We start from the raw sequence: 25,340 nt of genomic DNA, 5'->3' as shown, positions 1-25,340 counted from the left end.
CATCTCTTGAATAATTTTCCACAGTTTGTTGTGATCCACACAGTCAAAGGCTTTGGTATAGTCAATAAAGTAGAAGTTAAAAAATAAATAAATAAAGCAGATGTTTTTCTGGAACTCTCTTGCTTTTTTGATGATCCAACAAATGTTGGCCATTTGATCTCTGGTTCCTCTCTCTCTGCCTTTTCTAAATCCAGCTTGAATATCTGGAAGTTCACCATTCACGTACTGTTGAAGCCTGGCTTGGAGGATTTTGAGCATTACTTTGCTAGCATGTGAGATGAGTGCAATTGTGTGGTAATTTGAACATTCTTTGGCATTGCCTTTCTTTGGGATTGGAATGAAAACTGATCTTTTCCAATCCTGTGGTCACTGCTGAGTTTTACAAATTTGCTGGCATATTGAGTGCAGCACTTTCACAGCATCATCTTTTAAGATTCGAGATAGCTCAACTGGAATTCCATCATCTCCATTAGCTTTGTTCGTAGTGATGCTGCCTAAGGCTCACTTGACTTGGCATTCCAGGATGTCTGACTCTAGGTGAGTGATCATGCCATCATGGTTATCTGGGTCATGAAGATCTTTTTTGTATAGTTCTTCTGTGTATTCTTGCCACCTCTTTTTAAAATCTTCTGCTTCTGTTAGGTCCATACCATTTCTGTCCTTTATTGTGCCCGTCTTTGCATGAAATGTTCCCTTGGTATCTCTAATTTTCATGAAGAGATCTCTAGTCATACTATAGTTGCCTAATAAGTATTGGTAGGGGTAGGGAGATCAATCCCCTGACCCACAGTGCTCTGGGCAGGAGTTACCCCCGAACCTGCACCTTCACTCAAGTTCAAAAATCAAATCAGGAGAGGGGACGTCCCTGGTGGTCCAGTGGCTATGACTGTGTGTTCCCAATGCAGGAGGTCTGGATTTGATCCCTAGTCAGGGAACTAGATCCCACACACCACAACTAAAAGTTCGTGTGCTGTAACTAAAGATCCTGCATGCCACAACTAAGAACTGACGCAGTCAAATAAATAAAAATTAATATTAAAAAAACATAAAACCAGAGGACAGGGAGCCCTCCCCCCAACTTCTTGGCTGCCCCCCATTTCAGTTCCTCCCAAATATGAGCCAGTCAGACAGCAGACACAGGGCTCTGTGGTTGAAGGAGCCAGGACTCTATGCCTAACACAGCTGCATTAAGGAGGCATGACCTCGGACCAGGCTCTTCACCTCCTGTAGACTCAGTTTTCCCATATGGAATATGGGGTGAGATCCAGCATGTAGTGTATGAGGTTGGTCATTGGCCTGGTCACACTGTTAGTTATTATAATTTCTTGGTGGAGCTTAGACTTTGGACTTTTCTCTCTTGATTGTGACCTCAGATGGGTCTCTGGTCCTCTCAGAGCCTCGTTTTTCCCCATCTGGAAGATGGGGCTGTGCACACCAACCAGAGGCCAGCTTCTTTGTCCAGCACCTTAGCTCCTGTGAGTTAAGCTGGCAGTGATGAGTGGGCCTTGGTGGGTTCTGAGAAGAGGGTCCCTTGCCCCATGAAATACTCAGAGCAACATTTTATTCATCAAAAGGACTTTTACTGAAAGGATCTATTGGGGGGATAATGGATAGGGAGGGTGCCTATGTGGAGTCTGGGTTAGGTGACAGCTGAGGGTCTGTGGCCCTCTCTGCTGGAACACCTGGACTTTGGGCACCCCCATCCCACCCACTGGCCTGAAATCACCATAGCCAGAACTGAAGGCACCCAGAAACACACCTCCTGTCTCTAAAAAGGCCAACCCCCTCTTCCAAGGACAGGGCTGGCTGGGCATGTAAACAGAATCTTGGGGGGGTCCCACGGCCCCCTCAGTGCTGCTTCTCATGGTTGGCTGGGGGCCCAGGAGGTGGGCGTAGGAAGAAGGCGGGGCGCCACAGGCAACGGAAGGCCAGCAAGTGGGGGCCCAGCGCATACAGTAGGTTACATAGGAAGAAGCTGGTCCAGGCATCCTCAGGCACACGGTAGGTGAAGGGTGTGCGCAGGTGCATGGAGGCTCCCATGTGTGAGAACTGTGCCTGGCAGCCAGAAAGGGAGGATGGGTGTCACAGACCAGAGGACCAGTCCCAGCACCGCCAGCATCCTACCATGGGGAACCCGAAGGTTCTTCATCCCTGTCTCTCTCTCTGGTCCTGCTGACCTACCTGTCTCCCCTCGTCAATCCCTCTGTCTCTAAACATCCCTGTGCCCCACATGTCCTGTCTATTCTTATCCATTTATCTGTGGGCCTCTGCCCAGCTGCCTAACCAGAAACATCTTCACTCTGTCTGCTGGACCCCTCACCCCATCTTTCTGACCTGAGTCTAGCCCCTCCTCCTGGTCTTCCCCACCCCAGGCAGCCTTGACACAAATCCTCTCAATTCTACCTGTAATAGATAAAATAATAACACATCTAATCAAGGTCCTCCTGATCCCACGGCCCTGGCCAGGGTCCAGCCTTTGTCACTTCCCATCAGAAACCCAGAAACATGCCCCCAGCTCTGAACCCTCCACTGCTCAAACACTTTCTGTGGCTCCTCATTGTTCTCAGCACAAGCTCCCAAGCCCAGATTTCAAAGCCCTTAGTATCTAGCTGTCAATGTATCTTGCCGCTGCCTTTACCCACTTTATAGCTGTCTAAATCACTGCCCCCCTCTGTGCATTTCTTTATGCTGTTCCCATTCCTGGAATGCTGTTCCCTGCCTAAAGAATTCATACCCATACATCAAAGCCCATGCCCGCTCTTTTAAGAACTCTGCCCCTCTGGAATCCCTCTCAGCTTCTTTACCCCTTGGGATGGGGTATTTGTGTCTGGCCCATTTTTCTTTCCAACACTAGGAAATCCTGGGAGACTGTCAAGGGCCTGGCATCACCCAGGATGAGCACAAAGGCAAGTGATGAGCAGGCAGAGACTCTCTCTCCTAAGCACCGGCCCAACACACCCCAACCCACCCCACCTCACCTGGCCAATGGCTCCAGCAAATACCAAGGCCCAGTCAGGCAGCCAGGAGCATCCAGGAAAGATGAGGGCATAGATGGCCAGGCCATAGAAAGGCAGCACATAGAACATATTCACCAGCATCTGGGGGCACACGACTGATGGAGTGAGCAGCTGCTCAGCTAGGTCTCCCGATGGCCCTCAGGTGGCGGCCCCTGGGAGGATCTGGCCTCTATCAAGACTCTATCAAGATTGGGGTTCACTGTACATCCCACCCTTGTGGAAATTACTCCTTTCTTTCCCTTGGGTTTCCCCCCCTGCACCACTCTCACACACTGAGCCCACCCACCTTCCTCTGTATGTAGCATGTGACCCTGGCCTGGTCAATCAGAACATCCCACCCCCCAGGCCATAATAATCAGCTATGAGCATGTGACTTAAACTTGGCCAATCAGAGCCTACTTGGGACTTACACGTAAGCACTGAGGAATTAAGGGCTCGGCCTCCTCTTCGGTGGCTAAATAGGGGGAATGGGAGCCTAGCGCTACCCAAGGCTGTCTCTGCCATCCCACAGAGGCACCACCTGGGGGTGGGGCACATGCGCAGAAAGCAGAGCCCAGAGACGGAGCCGGCTTTGAGCTCCTGGATCCAGCCATACCTGAAGACCACATCTGTGCTTTTTCTGGTAGGACAGTAAATTCCATTTGTGCTTCAGCCAGTTTGACTTGCGTTGCTTTGGCTCCTGCATCCAAGGGGCCCAGCAGGCCCCCAAGCACAGCAGGGCCGTGGCCCTCCCCCCACCTGCCCTCTCACCTGCACCTTTGGGTAGCTCACGGGGTCTCTCAGGTATGGTTCATACTGATAGATGTAGACAAAGCAGGCATCCATGGGGCAGTCAAGTACCACCTGGGACCCACGGACAAACCAACAGCCTCAAACATCCCTCGCATAGGGATACTTCCCCACCCTCTGGGAGGGGCCCACACCCCCTGCTCTGGCCTGCCCCAGCCTTGGTTTTCTCCTCTGAGAATCCACAGATACTTGAGCTGGGGAGAAGGCTACAGGGAATGGGACTTTGTGATGGAACATTCAGATTAGACTCAGTGAACTTCCCTGGATGATTAGGTGGGAGAGCAGTGACCTTTTTCTGCACTGGATAAAGAAGTTAAAGAAGGGAGGGATGGGCTGGGGAGGGAACTGGAGGCAAGTAGGCTGGCCAGTGCAGACTCACCAGGCCCCGAAAGAGGGTGAAGAATGCAGCGAAGATGAGGTAGATGATGAGGGCCAGGTCAACTGGGCGCCGCAGAAGGCCCTTTCTTTGGGCCTCCTCCACCTGCCCCATGAGAAACAGCATGAGAAGTCTGGTATCCAACAAGCACTTAGTGAAGGCTCATCCATTCTTCCCTAATCATCAAGGAGATCTTTCCAAGGAGATAATGTCTTTGGCGAGAAGCAACCCAAATGGGGGACATTCAGGCATTTGGGACAAGGCTGACCTGGGGGCAAGAGACTCACCGTGTTGGGAGTGCAGCAGGTTGGCACCTGGGTCTGGCTGAAGACCCTCAAGCCAGCCCAGCATGGGACCAGCACGAAAGGAACGGTGAGGAAAAATGTAGGCCTGATCTCTGAGCTGTATTTGCCTGCCACGGTAGGAGAGACAGGGTGTCACGAAGCGAGGATCTCCCAGGCCTGGCTGGACCCTTTAGCAGGGTCATGTCAGAGCCCCTGGCTGGAAGCTGTTGAGTCACAAATGCCATCTCAGCTCAGCTCTAACACCTCTGACTCCCCAGTGCTTGTAAGATGATGACCATGCTCCTCAGCCTGGCCTTCCTCAATTTACCTTCGGGACACGGCGCCTACACTTCAGCTGTTTTTTGTTCCCCCTGGAAACACCCTGGATATTCCTCTTCCACAGCCACCCCCACATCCCTGGCTGCCTTCTCTGCTCTGTCTCCCAAGACCTACCTACAAAGCTGTCAGTCTACCCTCTAGATCCACTTTAAGATTCCCTTCTCATGTCAAGGGCATTCTGGGCTAAGTCCCTGGGGTCAGGGACCACTACCTAGGGAAGAAGTGGAATGTACTTCCATTCCTCCAGGAGGAAAATGGGAGAGATGTGGGGAAAGTCTGCCGACTTAGACTGTGAATGGAGAGGCATGCAGTTGGTGGGGGTGCGGGGCTGCCTTCCGCAGACACTGGAAAAGGTATGGAGGACCCTGTGGGGACTTCCAGATGCAGGGCAGTGACCCAGCCCAGGGAGACAGGATTCTGAAGAGCCAAGTCCTTACCAAGGATGTTTCCTGGGAGGAACACTAGGATGCTCATGATGAAGGATCCCAGCCAGTACAGTCCAAGGTTCCGATAACTCTTCCTGGTCAGGAGATGGAGGAGTAACCGGTAGATACATGTTACCCGGTCTCAGAGCCCCAGGCAGGGTCCAGAGACCAATCTGGGCTCCCCAGGTCTGGACCCCTTGACTTTTACCCAAGACAGAAGGGACAACAGGGAGTTGAATGAGGGAATGAAGAGTCAGACCCTATATGTCCCAGGATAGCAGTGGCTGCCCAGGTACGGGGTGTCACAAGAGAAGAGAATCGACCACCCCGGACTCCTGTGACATCCCCTGAATCCTTCTCCTAGCCTTCCTGTCTAAGCCCTAGAGGGGCTTCCTGATTTCCCCTACAGATACTTCTGGCTTCACCCTGGCCTGGGACCTCCCACCTAAGAACTCCGCCTCCTTCCCAGGGTCCAGGTGCCACCCTGCCCGCCTCGCGCACCTTTTACGGATGGCACCAGTCATGGCCAGGTAGAGGAGGTAGTGAACAATGCCATCCCAGTAGCAGATGAAAACTCCATGCGCCGTGCGCAGGTACGGCTCACCCTGCAGGGGCAGGTGTGGGGCTCAGACAGGCAGTAGGACTGCGGGCATCCCAGACGGCTCCCGACTTACCTCCTTGGTGTAGAACGCCATGAAACCCGCCATGTAGCCGTCTTCCTGGAGAGCAATAAGAAGGTCCACCACGGAGGTGAAGGCGAAGACCGCGAAGACTACGGGAGAGCAGGCGGGGCATTGGCAGTGTGGGGGCGGGGCAAAGATTAGGTGTGGGCGGGGCCTGAGAGCTCTTGCTGGGGACTCAGTTTCCCAAAGCCTCTGTGCAAAACTGCTCCCAAGCCCAATCCCACAAATCACATGACCCACAACCCTTCCTCATAGGGAGGCACAGTCCTTGCCTTAAAGGTGTCCACAGGTTGATGAGAAAGGCACTGTTCCGGCACTCAGGAGCCCCAAGTCAGAAAGGGGAGGCACCCTGAGATTCCCCAATCAACAGGGGGTCTCCAGTCTCTCTGAGGTTCTCCAGGCTGATGAAGACCCTTCAAGGACTGCCAGTCTGATGCATGAAGCCCTTGCCCAAACAGTTCTCTTCCCCAGGACCCTCCCACCAACTCACCAGCATAGAGCGGGTCATAATAGATGTCACTTCGGGACAAACTGTATATTGCCAAGGAGAGCAGACCCAGGATCAGGGAGCTCATCAACACCACCCCCAGGGGGCTGTGGAGAGAAAAACCAAGTCAGGGAGGCCAGGCCCATTTTGAGACCCTATGGCACCCTGGTGAGGGCAAGAGCAGACTCCAGGAAGCTCTAGGTGACCAGGCTGAAGCTCCTGTCCATCCAGGAAAGCCATTCCCTGAAACTCCCATTTCCCAGCACCAGGCTCTTGCTCCAATTGTTTCTGACTCACCGCCTCAGTTCAGTTCAGTCGCTCAGCCGTGTCTGACTCTTTGCGACCCCATGGACTGCAGCATGCCAGGCTTCCCTGTCTGTCACCAACTCCCAGAGCTTGCTCAAACTCATGTCCATTGAGTCGGTGATGCCATCCAACCATCTCATCCTCATGCCCCACCCCCTAACTCCTTCCAAAAGTCTTTCCACTTGGCAAAGTCCTATTCATCCTTCATGGCCCATCTACACTGCTCCTCTTCCAGGTACAGAGGGAACCTCTGTCAACCCCTTCTGACTATGTAATTTATCCGGTCACCTGCTGCTGTGTCAGCTTGCTTATTCATTCAACAATTCCAAGACCCTCTGTGGTCAGTTCCAGTGCTCACAACCACCAAAGGATCTCTAGAGCTTAGCTCTATACACCTCACTGTCTGAAGCTCCTGACTCCTTCCAGATAAAGTCCAAACGTTTCCATCAGCCCCACCCCACCCCTGCCCTGATCTGTTCCTATCAACCTGATAAGGCACGGCAACCACCTGTAGAGATAATAGAAGTCAGGTCGCTGGGCAGCCCCCAACACTTGGCAAACCAAGGCCCAGAGAGCGTGGGAGACATATCCAAGGTCACATATTCTCCCCTTACACTCTCCAGATCCCTACCTTCTCCCGACCCCTTAGGATCCTCATTCTTGGCCCCATCCAACCAACAATGACGATTACAGTAATTAGCTGAGACCACAACAGCATCTTGGCACACAGTTCATAATCCTTGACTGTAACTATGGAATGAGTCTAGGATTATGTCCATTACATAATGAAGAAACCGAGGCTCCCCGGGGCAACGTGGCTCACTCGGAGTCCAGTGGGGTGGAACCAGGAATTTGTACCCAAGGAGCCAACTCCACAGTCAAGATTCCCTCTACCCCATGTCTCGGGCTGTGTGGGTTTTAGGGGTATGAGGGATTGGTGGATGGCTGGTATTCAGTGGCTGGATCCACCGGGTTGAGGCCTGGGGTTAGGTGACAGGGACAGGGGAGGTGGAGGCATGGAGGGGAAACTGAGGCTATGTACAGGGTGGGCCAGCCCCTGAAGAGAAGAAAGTTTCAGACAGGCGATGGAGGAACGGTCTGGTAGGGGTAGGGCAGCAGAACTTGTGTGGCAAGAGCCGGGTCACTGGGGCCTTATCTGGAACAATACTTTGACCCTTGGCGACTTTGGAGTCTGTGCTGGGCACATCCCTGGGAAAACTCCAGAAACCTTCCAAAACCCTGCCTTGTTAGGGGCTCTGTTTCTCAAAGTCCCTCCCCCCAGCCCCCCAACGTCCTAGGTGCGCCCCCAGCTCCACCACACTGCTCCAGCCGGCTGGAAGGGTATTTCCGGTTGGAAGCGAGGGGTTCTCCTGACCCAGCCGCCTTCTCCCCTGGCCCGCGGCGCGGGGCCGCTCGGCTCAGGGGAGCCCGCGCATCCGCATCCCGCCCGCTTCGCACCCTCACACGCCAACCCGGCCCCGCCGCCCCAGAGGAGGCCTCCCCGGCCCATTCCCGCACGCACTAGGAGAGCAGGGAGACATAGTTGAGCGCGAAGGACAACGGGAGGGCGCCCAGCGACAGAACAGCGATCTTGCCCGCCAGCGGCGGGATGTCCATAGCGGCGACGCCGGGACCCCGGCTCGGCTCCTGCGTGGCTGTGCCTCTGGGCGCCGAGGTGCCAGGGACCCAGCCAGACTCGGCCCCGCCTGGCGCAAAGGTCGCCCCCTCCACCCCCGCGCCGCTGTGATTGCCCCGCGAGCTCCCGGGGAGCCTCCGAGGCTCCTCCTCCCAGCGGCCCCTCCCCTCCATTGATAGCCTCGCCGGACTAAGGGCATCGCCTGCCGCCCAGCCGGTTTCGCTTTCTACTAATGCTAATTAGAACAAAATTCCTCAGAATGCTTCCAGCAACTTCACTCTAACTGGAGTTAGTTCTCCAGGCCTCGTTCTGCACTTCTTTCTTCACCCTAAGGTGCAGGCGTCTCATCCTTGACTCCGACCCCGAAGGGGAGTCCCTTTTTAACTCTTCACATTTCCCAGACCTCCCTCGAACCCAGGATCAAGTGGGTACTGATTCTGTGTTTCTGCGCACTGGCAGAGAACCTTACCCGCCTGGGTGCAGAGTTCCCTTTAGTGCCCTGGGATTTGAGTTTTCATGCGATGGCCTCAAACAAATTTAAACACGTGTCCAGGTGTGAAGTTTTGACTGGGCCCCGGGGGTAGGGGGCAGGGGAGGGCATCTCAAGGCAGAGTGCCTTGGGTTGGCGACACCTTGATGGGCTCGGTGATTCTCTACTGTGTTTCTTCCTTCTATGTGGAACACGGGCTAACGTGGGCGGGTCGGAAGGGCGGGGCCCAAGAGGCGGCTAAGGATGGTGAAGAGTTTGATGATGGTGTTCCTGGCAGGAAGAATAGCTCAAGCTTTGGACTGAGCAGCAGAAGGGAGACCCTAGGGCTGGGGCGGCGGCGGAGGTTCACAGAGCAACGTGGGGTGGGCGTGCGAGGATTCTGGACAGCCGGGAGGAGGCTGGGCTCCATCATGGGGCAATCGCAAGGGGGCAGAGCTGGACCAGGGAGGGGGTTGCAGGATGGAGGGAGAATTAGGAAGCAGCAGTCTATCAACCCTTCCAACTGTGAGCCAACGCCATGGCAGGCAGCTTAGATTAGGAGTAGGCCTTCCTACTTCTGGGTAGTAAGATGGCCACCTGGATACAATCAATCAGCTTTTGCTTAACACTGACTGCTGTTTGCCAATTAGGAAATTAGGAACGGGCGGAAACCGCCCCACCCCCGCCCCAAAGTCCCGCACTGCAAAAGTTTTGACCAATGAAATTGCTTTGCAAACTTTTAACCAATCCGCTTAAACCAACTACCAACGGTGTGTGCTCACCCTATAAATCTGTGTAACAGCTTGGGCTAGGGGCTCTCTGACCCAGCACCACTGCGTTGGATGCAGCGGGAGCCCTGACTCGAGTCAGCAATAAATTTCCGTTTTTGCAAGTTGCATCGTCTTGGAAGCCTTCTCTCTTCCCGCTCGGGGATTCGGACATAGGGCATAACACAACCAGCCTGGATTCTCGCCCATGTGGGGCTTGTGGCTGCAGGAAGTAGGGTAAGCACTGCCCACTTGATTCCTGTCCCGAGGAAACCTACAGTCCTTTTTTGTTTTTTGGCTGCACCATTAGGGCTTTGGGACTTTAGTTACCTGACTAGCGATTGAACTTGGGGCACAGCTGTTAAAGTGCAAATTTTAACCACTGGACCACCAGGGAATTCCCTGGGGTAAAATTCTAACCCTCACATCCCCCACCCCCTGCTCCTGGCCTAGCCAGGGCCCCATCTCCACGGGCCAGCTGGGTCCCCTCTCTGAGCCTGAGTGACAAGATCTTTGGCCACTGACTCAAAACCTTCCTTCCTCAGGGGCCTGTTTCCCTTGTGAAGTTCAGGTTCCTCTGGGCTGACCTGAATCCCCAGCCTCCTTTCTTGACCTTTCTCAATTCCAGTGGTTTCAATTCCCTACATGCCCCTCTCCTGTCTGCAAGATGGACCCTCTCCTATTTCCTCACCTCTTAAAGCAGGCTGTAGGGTCCTATCTTCCAGGCAGCTCACCCTGTCACCCCAGCCCCACTTTTACCCCTGGAGGGCCAGGGATCTGCTCTTATACCCCGTACCTGGGAGATGCCTACACATCCCCTGGGCATTTGGAGGCCTCCTCTTCCAACTCTCCCCCCTGGCTGGTGCTAAAGTCCATGGTCTGAGTCTGGTGATCCTTTTGGTCATTGAGAATTAAATGGAGAGGTGACCTTGACCTGGAGAGCAAGGTGTTAGGGACCAAACCCCAGAGTTCACGTCGTTGGAACCTCTGGCACCCAGAACTTCACCCTTGTGCTCAGGACTCTGGCTACCTGGGCAGGCTCCATGTCACCCCCTTGCCTTGCCCTGGGAACAGCATCCATCCAGGGAAGACAGGGTAGTGTGTGTCACTCCAGCCAGAGATCTGCTGCTGAGATCCCCAGACTCCCTCACTGAGACATTCCCCAGACCACCTCCACCGCAGGTCCCGGTTCCTCTTTACAGCATTCATCAGTCTCAGATGGTGTTAGGGGTCCATGACCACAGCCCAGCAGAGTGTGGGTGCCCAGGGCAGATCCTGTCCATCCGGTTCAGTCAGTGCTCAGTGTCTGCTGAACGACTGTGTCAACTGCAGGCTGGCCCAGGAGCCTGATGCCAGCTTGAGTCCTCAGACCCCTTGAGCCCACAGGGGCTGAGCAGGACCCACTGTATGGGGCAGGGGGGTGAGTTACAGGGGCCCCCAGTGCCCCAGGCCCTGATATTCCAAGCACGGCTCACAGATTTTGGAGACCTTGCCCAATTGCTCACCCAAGACCCCCAGGTGACTTCTGCACAAACATGAGGCACCAGCTCTGGAGATGGGGTGAGCGCTCGGCGCGCACTGTGGTCTGGGGTGGCCCCTAGCCTCCCCTCTTCCGGGAGGCGTCTGATGTCCCAGTCCAGTGTCTGCGCAGGAAGCCGTCTCCAGAGGCATGAGCCCAAGGGACCTGTACGTCCACCCTACTCTGGGGATGCAGGGCAGCCGGGATGACTTGGGCGACAGCATCACCAGCCAGGTCTGCTGTATGCGGCGTGGCTGGGAGGCCCTGCCAGTGCCACCTGTCAAGAGGGGAAGGGCACAGTGTGCCCGGGTCCACCTGCCTTGTGGGTCTAAGTGAGAACTGGGGCTGCCTGGGGAGCCCTCCTGTGGTACAGTGCCAGGCTAGGAGGTCCCTTAGGCCCTTAGCCTAGGTCTCCTTGAGCTGCTGGCCACTCCTCCAAAATTCCTCTCCTCAACTCCAACCAAGGCTGATGGGGGACCCCATGAGCAAACAAAGGTCCAGGTGATTTTCCAGGATTCCTTGGGCATTGGGCAGCCTTCACAGGTGGATCCTGTGCCCCCCGTCCACCCTGGCCCCTGCTGCTAAGGAACAGGAGGGGTTTCTGGTGATGGCAAGACCAGGCTGCCACAGCAGGCAGGCTCTGGGGTTTTAATACACAGCACAACACTCGCAACAACAGGAAGGGCGGGCAGAAATGCAGGCTGGAACATTCCACAGTCCAGGGATGGTCAGTCTTTTGGAAAGTACACTTGTGCATTTCTCCAGAATACTCAGTAGTAAGGCCGTCTGGGGTTGTTCTGTGGGAAGCAAGAAAGATAAAACGGGAGGTGATTATGCTAAAGGGAGACAGCAGTTCCTCCCATCTAGAACCTACCAGGAGCAGCTAGCTCACACTCTCCAGGAGGGTGGGCAGGCCTTGGGGAGGAGACACAACTTGAGTACAAGTGGAAGAGGGGGAGGTGGGTGTGCTGACGAGCCTAGCTGGACTGTGAAGGAGGGACACTTCTGTCACCAGCACCCCCCCTCCAGTGGGGGACCTGACCCCGCAGAGACAAGATGAGCTGTCACCAGCACCCCTTCCAGTGGGGGAGCTGTGGTGACTCCGCAGAGACAAGACAGGGCACGGGGACACGCACCAGGGGGTTGGGCCGGAAGCGGTAGGCCAGCATCATCCTCTTGCGGAAAGCCTCATACTCGTCATCTTCCTTGGAGAGCTCGGCTGGCCGGTCAATGCCAAAGCCAGCGCCATCTACCGTGGTGGTGCCCCTGCATTGGGGCAACGGGTGGGGTGAGCAGGGGAGCGGGATGGTGCCAGCGGAAAAGGGGGTGAGGGGCCTGAGCTTGGGGGCAGAGAGGCCTCACACCCCTGGATGGGCTCAGCAGCAGCGCCCCAATGCAGCTCAGGGTGGGGTACGCTGGGCTGGGCAGCACCTGTCTGCGACACACTGGCACTCTGAGAAGATGGAGCCCAAGATGGTCCTACCACCAGAGTCCACGGCCCTGTGACCTGTCACTGCGTGGGGTTTTTCCTCTGCCCGCCCCCCCCAGACTGCCGGCCACACTCACTTGTTGACAGGGTTCTTGATGCCCTGTCCCTCCGAGCCCAGGCCGTCCCCCTCCTTCCAGCCCATTTTCATCAGCATCTGGTAGCCGATGTTCTCGATCGTCAGCTTGAACTCCTTGTACTCTGAGTAGTCAGGCTCACGGCCTTCCTGCAGGAGAGGAGGCGGCCGTCATCCACCGGGGCTGCAGCCACCCCCAATCCCAGCTCTGGCCCAGAACCCCACTCCACCCCATGGCCTCTGGGACCACCTGCCCCTCTGCCTCCCCACCACCATGTCAGACTCTTTGAGAAAAGATCAAGCTGCCCCCTGTCAGGGTCCCTGGGGCCAGAAGCAGTGCTGAGTTCCCTGGTGGCCAAGTCAAAGAGGGCAAGACGACAGGTCACACAGGCCTTGACCACCATGAGAAAGATCCACGGTTCATCAGCGAAGACAAAGCTCATGTTCCAAGAGCCATTTGTTACACAGAGTGCTAAAAAGAAGCCATGATCAAGGAGGTGACCACCTCACTGATGAGATGATGTGCTACAAGGCAGTTTTATGAAAGCCCTCAAAAGCCGATGTGGAATGTTCTACGTCGGCTCTCTCCACTTGAGCACGAAGGCAGCTCGGGAGGAATGTTTTCATTCTGGAGAGCCCAATACGTGGGGGCGTCTGCCTGAGAAATGCCTTGCCTGTAATCTGTACTTAATTGGCTCCACTGGAAGCAGAATTTCCCTAAAGTCCTGGGAAGCATTTCTAAAGTGGCAACTCAGCTGCTATTTGCTAACGTCCTACACAGATGGCATCTGTCACAAGTAGACGCCTCTCCTGGAGGAGGGCTCAACGTCCCCTGTGAGCCAGGGGGCCTGAGGGCACCGCAGGTGCCTGCCCCAGGAGGAGGCTGCAGCCCGGGCTCTTCCCCGTTACCTTCAGGGCCTTGAAGGTCTCCATGAACTTCTCCAGCTCGTCCGGTGGCAGGAAGTCCCCAATGAAGTGTTTGCCCCGGCCCATCTTTGTCAGCTGCTCCGCCCATTCTGCCCAGAGATGGGGTAAAGGTGAGAGGAAGGAGTGGGTGGCGGCCCCACAGTCCACGTATGAGTCTCAGGGGGAGTCTGAGGCCATGGGGAATGAATGAGGCAGGTGCTGAAACCCTGACGTGAGCCCCAGCTCTCCCACACAGCCCTCCTGGGTACTGTGTTCAGGCACCAGGGAACACCCAGAGGACCATGCGTTTGTCACTGGAGAAACAGGCACAAGAGGCCAGCCCTCCTGCCCGCGGCCCTGCACGCCGGGCAGGCGAGCGGGCGTCTGAACCCCGGCGCCCGCAGGGCCTCTGCCCAGGCCCGCCCCTGGGCCCACCTCGGGTCTTGTCCATCTCCATGCGCCGCAGCTGGTGCTCCCAGGTGCCCAGCTCGCTGTCCACCTCCTCGTCACTGTCGTAGCCGTGCTGGTGCTGCTGCAGCGCCTTCTCCCACAGCAGCTGCATGTCCTGCATCGCGCGCTTGTGCTGCATGATCATGTCGTACACCTGTTGCATCTGCGGGCGGCACACAGCAGTGAGCGAGGCGCGGCCCCGCCTCCCCTGTGCCTGGGGGCTCGGAGCACGTGCTCAGGAAGGCACCGAATCTGGTGCCAGGACATGCCCTGGGTTTCCTCAATCTCTGTTCTGAGCAGGGAGGACCTCTCTCTAGTTTTTCCGAGGTTGGCCTAGAATCTGCACTATCCTGGCACCATCACTATGGCCCGAACGAGGGTGACATGGGCTTCTGAGCCCTGGGAGGATCGAGGGTGATGCGGCTGCCAGCCTGGAGGAGGTGGCCTGGGTAAGTTGTCCCAGCTATTCCAGCGGTCTGTGTCCTGGCCACAGAACACCGAGTGAGCCAGCCCTCACTCCAACAATGCCCAATGCCGTCTGGGCAGCTGTCACATTATTCAGGGCACCCGGTACCAGCCAGGCTTATTCTGTATTGAGTGCTGGAGGGAACTATAAGGAAAATTAAAATGGAGGTCATCCAGTCGGGACCAGCCCACGAGTGCAGTGGGGAGCAGCCATGAGGCATTCGTTGCAGAGGCTGTTCAGGCAGCGTGAGGCCTGGCTCTGGACACAACTGTGGGCTGAGGGGGGCCGTCGGGGGATGGCCTGCCACTGACATGGGACCTACCTAACCAAGAGCCTCTCCCCTGGCGGGGGGGTCCACCTGGCACCACAAAGAGGCTCAGAAAGAACACACCACGACCACTGCACCACCGGCCAGAGTGGGAGACACCACTCCACCAGCCCCTGTGGAGCCTGCCTGCCTGCCCCCCAGGTCTTACCTCCTGTTGCTCCTTCAGCTGCTTCTTCTGGGCATCCGAAAGCTCCGTGACACCCACCAGACCCACGGGCTTCCCCTTCTCGTAGCCAAGACCCTTGAGGTCCTGAACTAGAAACAAGACACAGGCTGGTCAGCACTGGACATGTGACCCCAGCCGTGCACTCGTGTCAAGGCAGAGTCCACGAGCTGACGACGCCTAAGGGAGCAGTCAGGACCCTGTCACTTGATGGCCTCATGGGGCCTGCTCTGCTCCCTCATGTGCGTGCAGCCCATTCCCACCTGACTGCTCCAGGCAAGCTCTATGACCCCCACTGCAGATGCTGATGCCAAAACTCAGGCGGTCTGGGCCCCACTCAAGCTGACAGAGCTAACAGGTGACAAGGTGGGGAATCTACAAAGCCAGAGATGTGGCAGCTGAGAGTGTGCATCTGTGCATGTTCCTGGAAGTCAGCCCTACGGTGAACAGACACCCGGTGTAGACACACAAGTTTGGAGCCTGGCATTAAGAACTCTGTTATGCCAGAGGCAGCCAACCATCTTTAAAGCAACTAACATTTAACTTGGCATCACCTTTGGAGCTTGGCTGGAACCCACAACACTAATTCACATGAAGATGCTGTGGAGGCCCCATCTCAGTGGTGGAAACCACCACCCTGCAGGTGGCAGCTTCCTGGGGAACAACTCGCAGAAGAGACACAAAGGCGTCTCTGGAGGCTGGAAGAGCCATGTCTTCCCAGATCAGTGGGGCTGGGGCTCTGCCTGCAAGAACCACTCGCAGGTGCTTTTGGGCCCTAATCCCTCCTCAGTCTGGGGGGCTCTGGAGGATACCGGGGAACACCGTGGAGAGAACAAAGGAGCCAAGGTCTGAGCAGTCTGCTGTTCGCCTGGATCTTGCCCGACGTCCCTCTCCTCCCCGGGCCACTTCACCAGTGAGCAGGCAGGTGGGGGCGGCCACAATTCCCTGGGAACAGTGTGGGCCACTGGGGCTTGAACCTGAACCTGAGACTCTGGAGCTGGCACCTGTCCCCTACACCATGAAGGACACTTCTTTAGCAGCCGGGGCAGGACCTCAGGGACATGACCTCTGAGCTGGGACATGCATGCCTGAGAGTAGCCCCCACATCCGAGCACCCTCCTGTATACTGGGCACCACATTTGGAACTTGGGCAGCAATTCGACCCTAGCACCATCAACCCTGGGCAGAGATGAGATCTAGAGCCCCAGTGGGCACTAAACTCTTCAGGTAGTAGCCTTTCTCTTTAGCCAAGGGGGCACTGAGCAGGAGACTACTCTCAGAGTGGGCAGGGCCAACAGGCCAGCCCTGTGACCTGGGTGAGACGCCTTCTGCTTCAGCCCATCCTAGGACGGCAAATGTAGGTGTTGGTGTCAGGTCACACAGGACTTTTCTATGCGTGTGTGTCCAGCGCCAGTCAAGGCAGGGCTGAGGGAGGTTGAGAGGGTTCTGCCCATGGTATAGGCTGTGTGGTGAAGCAGTCAGACAGAGAGCATGAGCTTACTGGTCACCAATATCTCCTACATGATGGCATGACAACAGACGACCCACCCTTAATGGTTTGTGGTAGAAAATGAGCAATGAGGCCACACGTTGGCTGTCTCTGAAACTGCTGGCAAGGAGGGGAAGCTGGAGATAACTGTACAAAACTGACTGTAGTGATTACTGTGCTTATCACTGTGCATTTCCTGAGCCTTCTATGACAAGACTAAATGCAAGTACTTTAAAGCTTAGGAAAAAACAAAACCATCCATATGTTGTCTATAAGTGACTTACTTTAGATACAGACACAAATAGGTTGAGAGTAAAAAGAAGGAAAACGATGCAAACAGTTACCAAGAGAGAGCTGCTCTGGCCATACTAGTATCAGACAAAATAGACTAAGTCAAAAAAGATTATGAGAGAAGGATTATAAAAGAAGGATGCTACATATTAACAAGATATTTGATACAGAAAGAAGATATAACAATTTAATAAACATATACACAGACCTTGGGGCTTCCCTGGTGGCTCAGATGCTAAAGAATTTGTCTGCAATGCAGAAGACCTGGGTTCAATCCCTGGATTGGGAAGATTCCCTGGAGAAGGGCATGGCAACACACTCCAGTCCTTGCCTGGAGAATCCCATGGACAGAGGAGTTTTGCAGGCTACAGTCCATGGGGTCACAAAGACTCAGACACGACTGAGCGACTAACACACACAGACACATACACAGACCTAAGAAAGCTCCAAGATAAATGAAGCAAAACTGACACAAGTGAAGGGAGAAATAAACAATTCTATAGTAATTGTTGATGATTTCAATATCCTACTCTAAATAATGAACACAGCATCTAAACAGAAGATCAACAAGGATACAGAGGACTGAACAACACTATAAGCCAACCAGACCTACTAGATTATCTATAGAACACGCAATCCAACAACAGCAGAACACACAGTATTCTGGAACACACACACACACGGAACATTCTCCAGGATAGGTCATATGTTGGGTTACATAACAATTTTGAATAAAAGTCATCTTTTCTGATCACAATGGAATGAAATCAGAAATCAGTGACAGAAGGAAAACTGGAAAACTCACAAATGTGGAAACTAAACACAATCTTAAAAACCAATGGGTCAAAGAAGAAATCACAAGAGATCAGAAAATGCTTAACAGACAAATAAACATAGAAGCACAACACACACCAAAATTTATGGGGTGCAGCAAAAGCAGGGCCAAGAGGAAAATTTATAGTTGCAGACGCTCATATTAAAAAAGAAGGTAGACCTCCGACCAGCACCTAGCTATACATCATAAGGAACAAGAAAAAGAAGAGCAAACTAATTCCTGAGCTAGCAGAATGAAGGAAATAAAAATCAGAATGGAGATAAACAGGGAACAGAAAAAATATCGGAGAAAAATCAATGAAACCAAAAGTTCGTTTCTTGAAAAGACGAAGGAAATGGACAAATCTTTAGACAGACTGCCTAAGGAAAAGAAAGAAGACTCAACTACTAAAACAACAGGGAGAAATAGCAGTCAACTTCATCAGTAGGGGATAAATTCCAAGATCCCCCACAGGGTGCCTGTAACTGCAGATAGTACTGAACCCTGTATATACATACAAACACGCACACATCCCCCACACTGTATACATACCAACCCATGATAAAGTTTAATTTATAGACTAGATACAGTAAGATATTAATAATAGCTAATAATAAAATAGAACAGTTATAACAATATACTATAGTAAAAATTATGTGAATGTGGTTTCTCTCCCAAAATATTTTATCACAAATGTAATGCGTTTTCCATCTTTACAAAGCACATGTTTAGCACACACCATGGCTGTAACTTTTGCAGTTTGAGATATGACAGCAAAACTAGCACAGATTTCTTTTTCCTTCTTCACAATTTCATAAATAGATGATTTTTTCTTTCTTTACAGCTCCTCTTTGGCATGTCTGAATTGCCAGCATCACTACTCTTGTGCTTTGAGGTCATTATTAAGGAAAATACTAAAACACTAATTTGTTTGAACACAAGCACTGCAATACCATGACAGCCAATCTGATAACCGAATAGCTAAGTGACTAATGGGTGAGCACTGAAGAACTGGTGCCTTTGAATTGTGGTGCTGGAGAAGACTCTTGAGAGTCCCCTGGACTGCAAGGAGATCAAAGCAGTTAATCCTAAAGGAAATCAACCTTGAATATTCACTGGAAGGACTGATGCTGAAGCTGAAGCTCCAATACTTTGGCCACCTGATGCGAAAAGCCGACTTACTAGGAAAGACACTGATGGTGGGAAAAATTGATGGCAGAAAGGAGAAGAGGGCGGCAAAGGATGAGATGGTTAGATAGCATCACCGACTCAATGGACATGAATTTGAGTAAACTCCAGGAGATAGTGAAGGACAAGGAAGCCTGGCTGCTGCAGTCCATAGGGTGGCAAAGAGTCGGACATGACTTAGCGACTGAACAAACAATAACAATGGGTGGAATAAGCTGGACAAAGGGATGATTCATGTCCCAGGTAGGGTGGACCAGACAGCACAAGATTTCATCACAATTCTCAGAATGGGCTCACAATTTAAAATGTATTAATTTTTTATTTTTGGATGGTATTTTTGGACCACAGTTGATGGTGGGTAACTGAAACCAAACAGAAAGCAAAACGCAGATAATGGGGGACTATTGATCCCTGGAGGAGGGCATGGCAACCCACTCCAGTATTCTTGCCTGAAGAATCCCCATGGTGGGCTGAAGTCCATGGGGTTGAAAAGTCGGATACCACTGAGTGACTAAGAACAGCATTGTATTACTAATGACTTTACAAAAGCGAAAGAATGATAAAAGAATACTAAAGGGCACAAACAACCAAAACTAACTCAAAAAGTAACAGAAAACTTGAACAGACTTATAACAACTAGTGGGAATCAATCAATACCCAACCTTCCCCTCCCTCAACCCCCAAAAGAGCCCAGAATCAGATGTTGTCACTGGTAAATTCTACCCAAGATTTAAAAGAAGATTTAACACCAATTCTACTCAAATTCTTCCAAAAAATTAGAAGTAGATAACACTTTCTACTTCATTCTATGAGGTCCGAGTTACCCTTATACAAAAGGAAGACAAAGACAATATAAGATAACTACAGACCAATTATCTTTATGAGTCAAGATGCAGAAATCCGCAACAAGATAGTAGCAAAACCAAGTCCATCAGCATGTTAATTATTTACTACAACAGATTGGGATTAATTCCAGGAATACAAGAGTGGTTCAACACACAAAAACCAATCAACCTAACACTCCACTTTAATAGAAATAGAAAAAATCCACATGATCATTTCAATTAATGTAGAAAAAGTATTTGACAAAATCAAACTCTCTCTCATGATAAAAACGCTCAGCAAACTAGGAACACAAGGGAACTTCAACATGACAAGGGCCAGCTATTAAAAAAAACACAATCTTAAAACTCAAAGATGAAGACCAAAAACTTTCCCCCTAAGAATTAGGAACAGGCAGGAATGCCTGCTTTCACCACTTCTGTTCAACACAGTACTGCGAATCCTAGCTAGAGCAGTTAGGCACGAAAAAGCGTAAGCGGCATCCAAGTTGGAAATGAAGACATAAACTACCCGTATTTGCAGATGACATGATCTATATGTCTGCTGCTGCTGCTGCTAAGTCGCTTCAGTCATGTCCGACTCTGTGCGACTCCATAGACGGCAGCCCACCAAGGTCCCCCGTCCCTGGGATTCTCCAGGCAAGAACAGTGGGGTGGGTTGCCATTTCCTTCTCCAGCGCATGAAAGTGAAAAGTCAAAGTGAAGTCCCTAGAAAGCCCTAAAGACCGTTATGGTAACACATGAATTCAGCAAACTTAAAAGACACATAAAAAGGGTTCCCTGATGGCTTGGTAGTGAAGAATCTGCCTGCCAATGCAGGAGACACAGGTTCAATCTCTGGTCTGGGAAGATTCCACAGGCCAAGGAGCAACTGAGCCTGTGAGCTACAACTACTGAGCCTGTGCTCTAGAGCCCTCGAACTGCAACTACTGAAGCCTGTGCGCCTAGAGCCCACGCTCTGCAATGAGAGAAGCCACCACAACCAGAAGCCGGAGCACTGCAACCAGGGTGGCACTCCCGCTTGCTGTAAGTAGAGTCAAGTCAGCACAGCAAACAAAGACCCAGCACAGCCAGAGGGAAATAAATGGGACGGGAAAGCCATCCTGTGTGCTCAGAGTCCGCTCAGTTCAGTCGCTCAGTCGTGTCCAGCTCTTTGCAACCCCAGGGACTGCAGCACGCCAGGCTTCCCTGTCCATCACCAACTCCCAGAGCTTGTTCAGATGCACGTCCATCGAGTCGGTGATGCCATCCAACCAGATTCTCAGGCTGGAATCTCAGTTCTCTGATTGGAAGACTCAAATGTAACCAAAGCAATCTACAGATTTAATACAGTTCCTATCAAAATCCCAACAACAGTTTTTGCAGAAATGGAATAGCCCATCTGAAAATTCATACAAAAAGTCAAAAGACCTAGGATAGCCAAAGCCTAAAAAAGAACAACGTTGAAAAGCAGAGACTCCTGATTTAAAATTCTACCACAGAGCTACAATAATCAAGACAGTGTGCTACTGGCATGAGGAGAAACAGCCAGGGTAATAGACCAGAGAGCCCCCCAACTCACTCTTACAACTGTGGGACTTCTGACAAGGCGTGAAGAGTCCACTCAATGGAGAAAGAATCACAATCTCTCTGACAAATGGTGCTGGGAAAATTGGAGCTCCACATGCAAAGAAATGAAGCTGGACCCTTACCTTATATCATGTATAAAAATTAACTCAATTTTATGAGCTAAAACTATAAAACTCTTCCTGACCCAGGAATCGAACCGGGGTCTCCTGCATTGTAGGAGGATTCTTTACCAGCTGAGCTACCAGAATGGTATAAAAAGCCTTAGAAGAAAACACAGAGGCGTATCATCAGGACTCTCAGACGTGGGCAACAAAGAAAAAATAAATTGACCAAAATCATGGGCAACAAAAGAAAAAATAAATTGAACATTAAAACTTAAAACTTTTGTGTATCAAAAAACATTAAGAGGACATTAATAATAAAAAATTATTTTTAAATACAGCCCATAAAACTAGAAAAAAATATTTGCAAATCATGTATCTCAATAGGGGTTAATATCTAAAGCATAAAAAGAACTCCTACAACTCAGTAACAAAAGGACAAATAACTAGAAAATGGGCCAGACTTCCCGTGGTCCAATGGTTAACAATCAGCCTGCTGATGCAAGGAACTTGGATTCGATCCCTGCTCTGGGACGATCCCATGTGCCTTGGAACAGCTAAGCCCGTGCACACAACTACTGAAGCCCATGTGCTATAACTTCGCTTCCTCTTCACGTTGGCTGTAGGGGCTGACTTCCCTGGGGCCTGAGAGCCTTGCTTTGCAACCAGAGAAGCCACCACAATGAGAAGCCTGCACGCCACAGTGAGAGTTGCCCCCTGCTTGTTACCAACAAGAGAAAGTCCCTGCACAGCAACGAAGACCCAGAGCGGTCAAAAATAAATAATTCTTAAAAATGGGCAAAGGACTAATAGACATTTCTCCAACTAAACTGTACAAACAACCAGTAATACATGAAAAGATGCTCAACACCGTTAGTCATCAGGGAAACGCAAATCAAAATTACATTGTGATTTCACTCTACTCTTACTAGGTCAGCTATAGTAAGGTGAGACTGTGAAGAAATTCAAACCCTGTGCATGGCTGATGGGAACGTAAAATGGTGCAGCTGTGGTAGAAAACAGTTTGGCAATTCCTCAGTAAGTTACAGAATTACCATAAGACCCAGTGATTCCACTCCTAGACATATGCAGTAAGTAATCAAGATCAGGGATCCAAACAGTCCGTGTAGGTCTATGTTCACAGCAGCAGCACTGACAATCGCCAGAACGTGAAAGCAACTCAGGCTTCTAAACAACTGATGAATGGATAAACAAGATGCCGTCCATCTGTACACTGGACTACTCCTCAGCCATGGAAACAAATGCAACTGTGACATACGCCACAGCACAGATGAGCCCTGGGAACACCGCGCTCAGTGAGACGCCAGGCCCGCCCCGGCCTACCTGACAGAGGCGAGGGAGAGGCGTCTGCGTCCCTCTGCACCAGCTCGGCGGGCGGGAGCTCCACCTTGTCCTCCTCAGGCCCCCACCGGCTCTTTCGCTTCCTCTTCACGTTGGCTGTAGGGGCTGGCTTCCCTGGGGCGGCGGCAGATGGGTTTGCAGTGGGCAGTGGGGCAGATGAGGTAGGGCAGGCAGTGGTAGTGGGCGTGGACCCCAGTGGGGTCTCAGGAGGAGATCTGCGCTTCATTCCGAGGTCAGGTGCTGTGGGGCTGCCCATGGGACCAGCCTTGGCTTTCCGGAACTCCTCCAGCTTCTGGCGGTAGTACTTGTACCCTTGGCTGTTGGGTTCATATAGAAAGCTGCAAAAGAGAGTAGGGGGCAGACTGTACTTGGGCCCCGGATCCTACCCGATTTAGGGTAGAAGCTCGGGCTTTGCTCTGCATAGGTACACCCAGGTCAGCCAGGGTCACTTCAGGGTCGTGTCAAGATAGAGGTCTCTCCCATGACCTCCTGCCTGCCAGGTCTTGGTGGCTGCTGCCCTGGTGACTCAAATCTGAGGAACAGTGTGACATGCCCACAGCCTTTCATGATGCTGTTCATGTGAGCTGAGGCTCCTGCCAAGCCCCTAGCCCCTACCCTATCTTTACTGGATGCCTGTCACACTATCATTGATCCCCTGCTTTGAAGGAAAAGGTGCACACTCTCTCAGACCTTCCCCAGCCATCCTAAATGAATGCACCAGTGCCTATAAACCAAGAACTCCTGAGTAGTGAAAGACCCCTGGTGCCAGAAAGGACAGGTTCTGACCCAAACCTGACAGCACATCTGTGCTCCTTTCTGATGCATCCTTGGGAAGCATCAACAGTGGACAGAGACAAAACAAAGACACTGAATACTGGAACAGACAGGGAGCTCAGTAACAGCCTTGCCAGAAGCCGTGAGTCCCCAAGTACAGAGCAGAGGATGCTGGGTTCAGAGCAGGCAGACCCTGCAGCTCCTTCTGCACCCGCCTGGCATCTCTCAGGCTCTGTATGTACAACAGTCCCAACAGTCCCACCTCTAGAGTCCATACTGGAGTGAAGAGTCACAGCCCAGTTCTGTATAGCAAAACCTGTGCAGAGCAGAGATTACATAGCTCTTGACAAGAAATGGCTAGATCTGCACGCATAACCCTGGAATGACAGTCACAGCACAACGCTGGACCACAAAAGTAGCATGCAGGCTCAAGGACACTGCAAATCCCTCCTGTAGAAGAGTTAGCAGAAAAAAAATCCACAGACCATTTCTACATGAGAGCTGCAGGAGGGATGGAAGGCCTCCCAGTTCTGCTAACGTTGGTACTCAGGGTGGGATGGAGGGATGCGGGAGCCTATGGCGGTGTCTTTGTATTTCTGGGTCACAGTACAAGCATGTAAGCCCTTCAGAAAACCCGATGAGGAGCATTTGTAAAAATTAAAAGAAACAAAGATCGTAAGATCATTAAGCTCCTGGCCAAGCTAAGAAAAAAAGAGGACACAAATTATTTACTAACAACAGAAATGAAAGGGCAGCCATCACTAGAGATCCCATGGACATTAAAAATACTATGGATTACTATGAACAACTCCATGCACACAAACTTGATAACCCAGATAAAACAGGCCAATTTTTTGAAGGATACAGCCTGCCAACATTCACACAAGAAGAAATAGACAATCTGAACGGACCTATTTTTACTAAAGAAAGTGAACCAATTATTAATAACCTTCAAAAAATTCCCTGGTGAATTCTACCAAATATTTAAAGAAGAAATTACACCAATTCTGTACAATCTTTTTCAGAGGAGAGAAGCAGACAGAATACTTTTTAAGTTATTCAATTACCCTAACAGCAAAACCAGACAAAAACATTATAAGAAAACTATAGACCAACATCTCTCATGAACACAGATGTAAAAATCCTCAATAAAATGTTAGCAAACCTAATCCATTAATGTAAAAACAGAAGTATACACCACAACCAAGTGGGACTCATTGTAGGCATGCAAGACAGGTTCAACACTTGAAAATCCATCATGTCAATAGGCTAAAAAAGAAAAATCCCATGATCACATCAATTGCTGCAGAAAAAGCTTAAGACTTAACAAAATCTAATACCCACTCATGAGGAAAACTCTCAATAAACTAGGAGTATAGGCAAACTTGTTCCACTTGATAAGAGTATCTACCAAAAAACCTAATAACATCATAATGATGAGAAACCTCACGCTTTTTCACTAAGAGAAACAGGCCAAGAATATCCCACCTTGCCAATGCTTTTCATTATCATACTGAAAGTTCTAGCTAATGCAGTAAGATGAGAAAAGGGAACAGAAAGTATACTGAGAAGGAAGAAATATGACATGATTGTCTGTGCAGAAAAAACAGACAAAAGAATAGACCAAGAAAACCCTAAAACTTCATAAGCTATTATAGCAAGGCTGCAGGATACAAGGTTAATCTACAGAAGTCCATCACTTTCCTATACACCAGCAATGAATACATGGAATTTGAAATTAAAAACATCATATCATTTACATTAGTATTTCCCCAAATGAAATACACAGGTATAAGTCTAACAGGATATGTATCAGATCTATACGAGGAAAACTAAAAAACTCTGATGATGAATGAATTCAAAGAAGAACTAAATAAGTGAAGAGATAATCCATGTTCACAGATAGAAAGTTACTCAGTGTTGTCAAGGTGTCTGTTA

At 51.3% G+C, this 25,340-nt stretch overlaps 2 protein-coding genes across 3 annotated transcripts in view; both read right to left on the bottom strand.

The window, feature by feature from the left end:
* Window positions 1-1,584: 1,584 nt before the first annotated feature.
* On the bottom strand, window positions 1,585-8,365 carry TM6SF2 (transmembrane 6 superfamily member 2). The gene is made up of 10 exons (XM_065931458.1): window positions 8,229-8,365; window positions 6,404-6,507; window positions 5,905-6,002; window positions 5,732-5,835; window positions 5,243-5,325; window positions 4,470-4,594; window positions 4,186-4,287; window positions 3,768-3,860; window positions 2,979-3,098; window positions 1,585-2,055 (listed from the first exon to the last, which is right to left on the bottom strand). The coding sequence occupies exons 1-10, from the start codon at window positions 8,321-8,323 to the stop codon at window positions 1,849-1,851; spliced, it is 1,131 nt and encodes a 376-aa protein (XP_065787530.1). The 5' UTR covers window positions 8,324-8,365; the 3' UTR covers window positions 1,585-1,848.
* Window positions 8,366-11,707: 3,342 nt separating this feature from the next.
* SUGP1 (SURP and G-patch domain containing 1) overlaps window positions 11,708-25,340 on the bottom strand; it is a 30,064-nt gene continuing 16,431 nt past the window's right edge. For both annotated transcript variants that reach the window (XM_065917350.1, XM_065917351.1), the window contains exons 8-14: window positions 22,611-22,966; window positions 14,958-15,064; window positions 14,001-14,178; window positions 13,569-13,675; window positions 12,664-12,809; window positions 12,234-12,363; window positions 11,708-11,894 (exon numbers count right to left, since the gene is read on the bottom strand). In XM_065917350.1, coding sequence (XP_065773422.1) covers window positions 11,868-11,894; window positions 12,234-12,363; window positions 12,664-12,809; window positions 13,569-13,675; window positions 14,001-14,178; window positions 14,958-15,064; window positions 22,611-22,966 — 1,051 coding nt within the window. In that variant the 3' untranslated portion in view covers window positions 11,708-11,867. The remainder of the gene's footprint in view (window positions 11,895-12,233; window positions 12,364-12,663; window positions 12,810-13,568; window positions 13,676-14,000; window positions 14,179-14,957; window positions 15,065-22,610; window positions 22,967-25,340) is intronic.

This window comes from Muntiacus reevesi, chromosome 1 (assembly GCF_963930625.1).
Source record: "Muntiacus reevesi chromosome 1, mMunRee1.1, whole genome shotgun sequence".
NCBI lineage: Eukaryota > Metazoa > Chordata > Mammalia > Artiodactyla > Cervidae > Muntiacus > Muntiacus reevesi.
The sequence above is the reverse complement of the archived record's forward strand: the minus strand, read 5'-3'. Positions and strand labels throughout refer to the sequence as shown.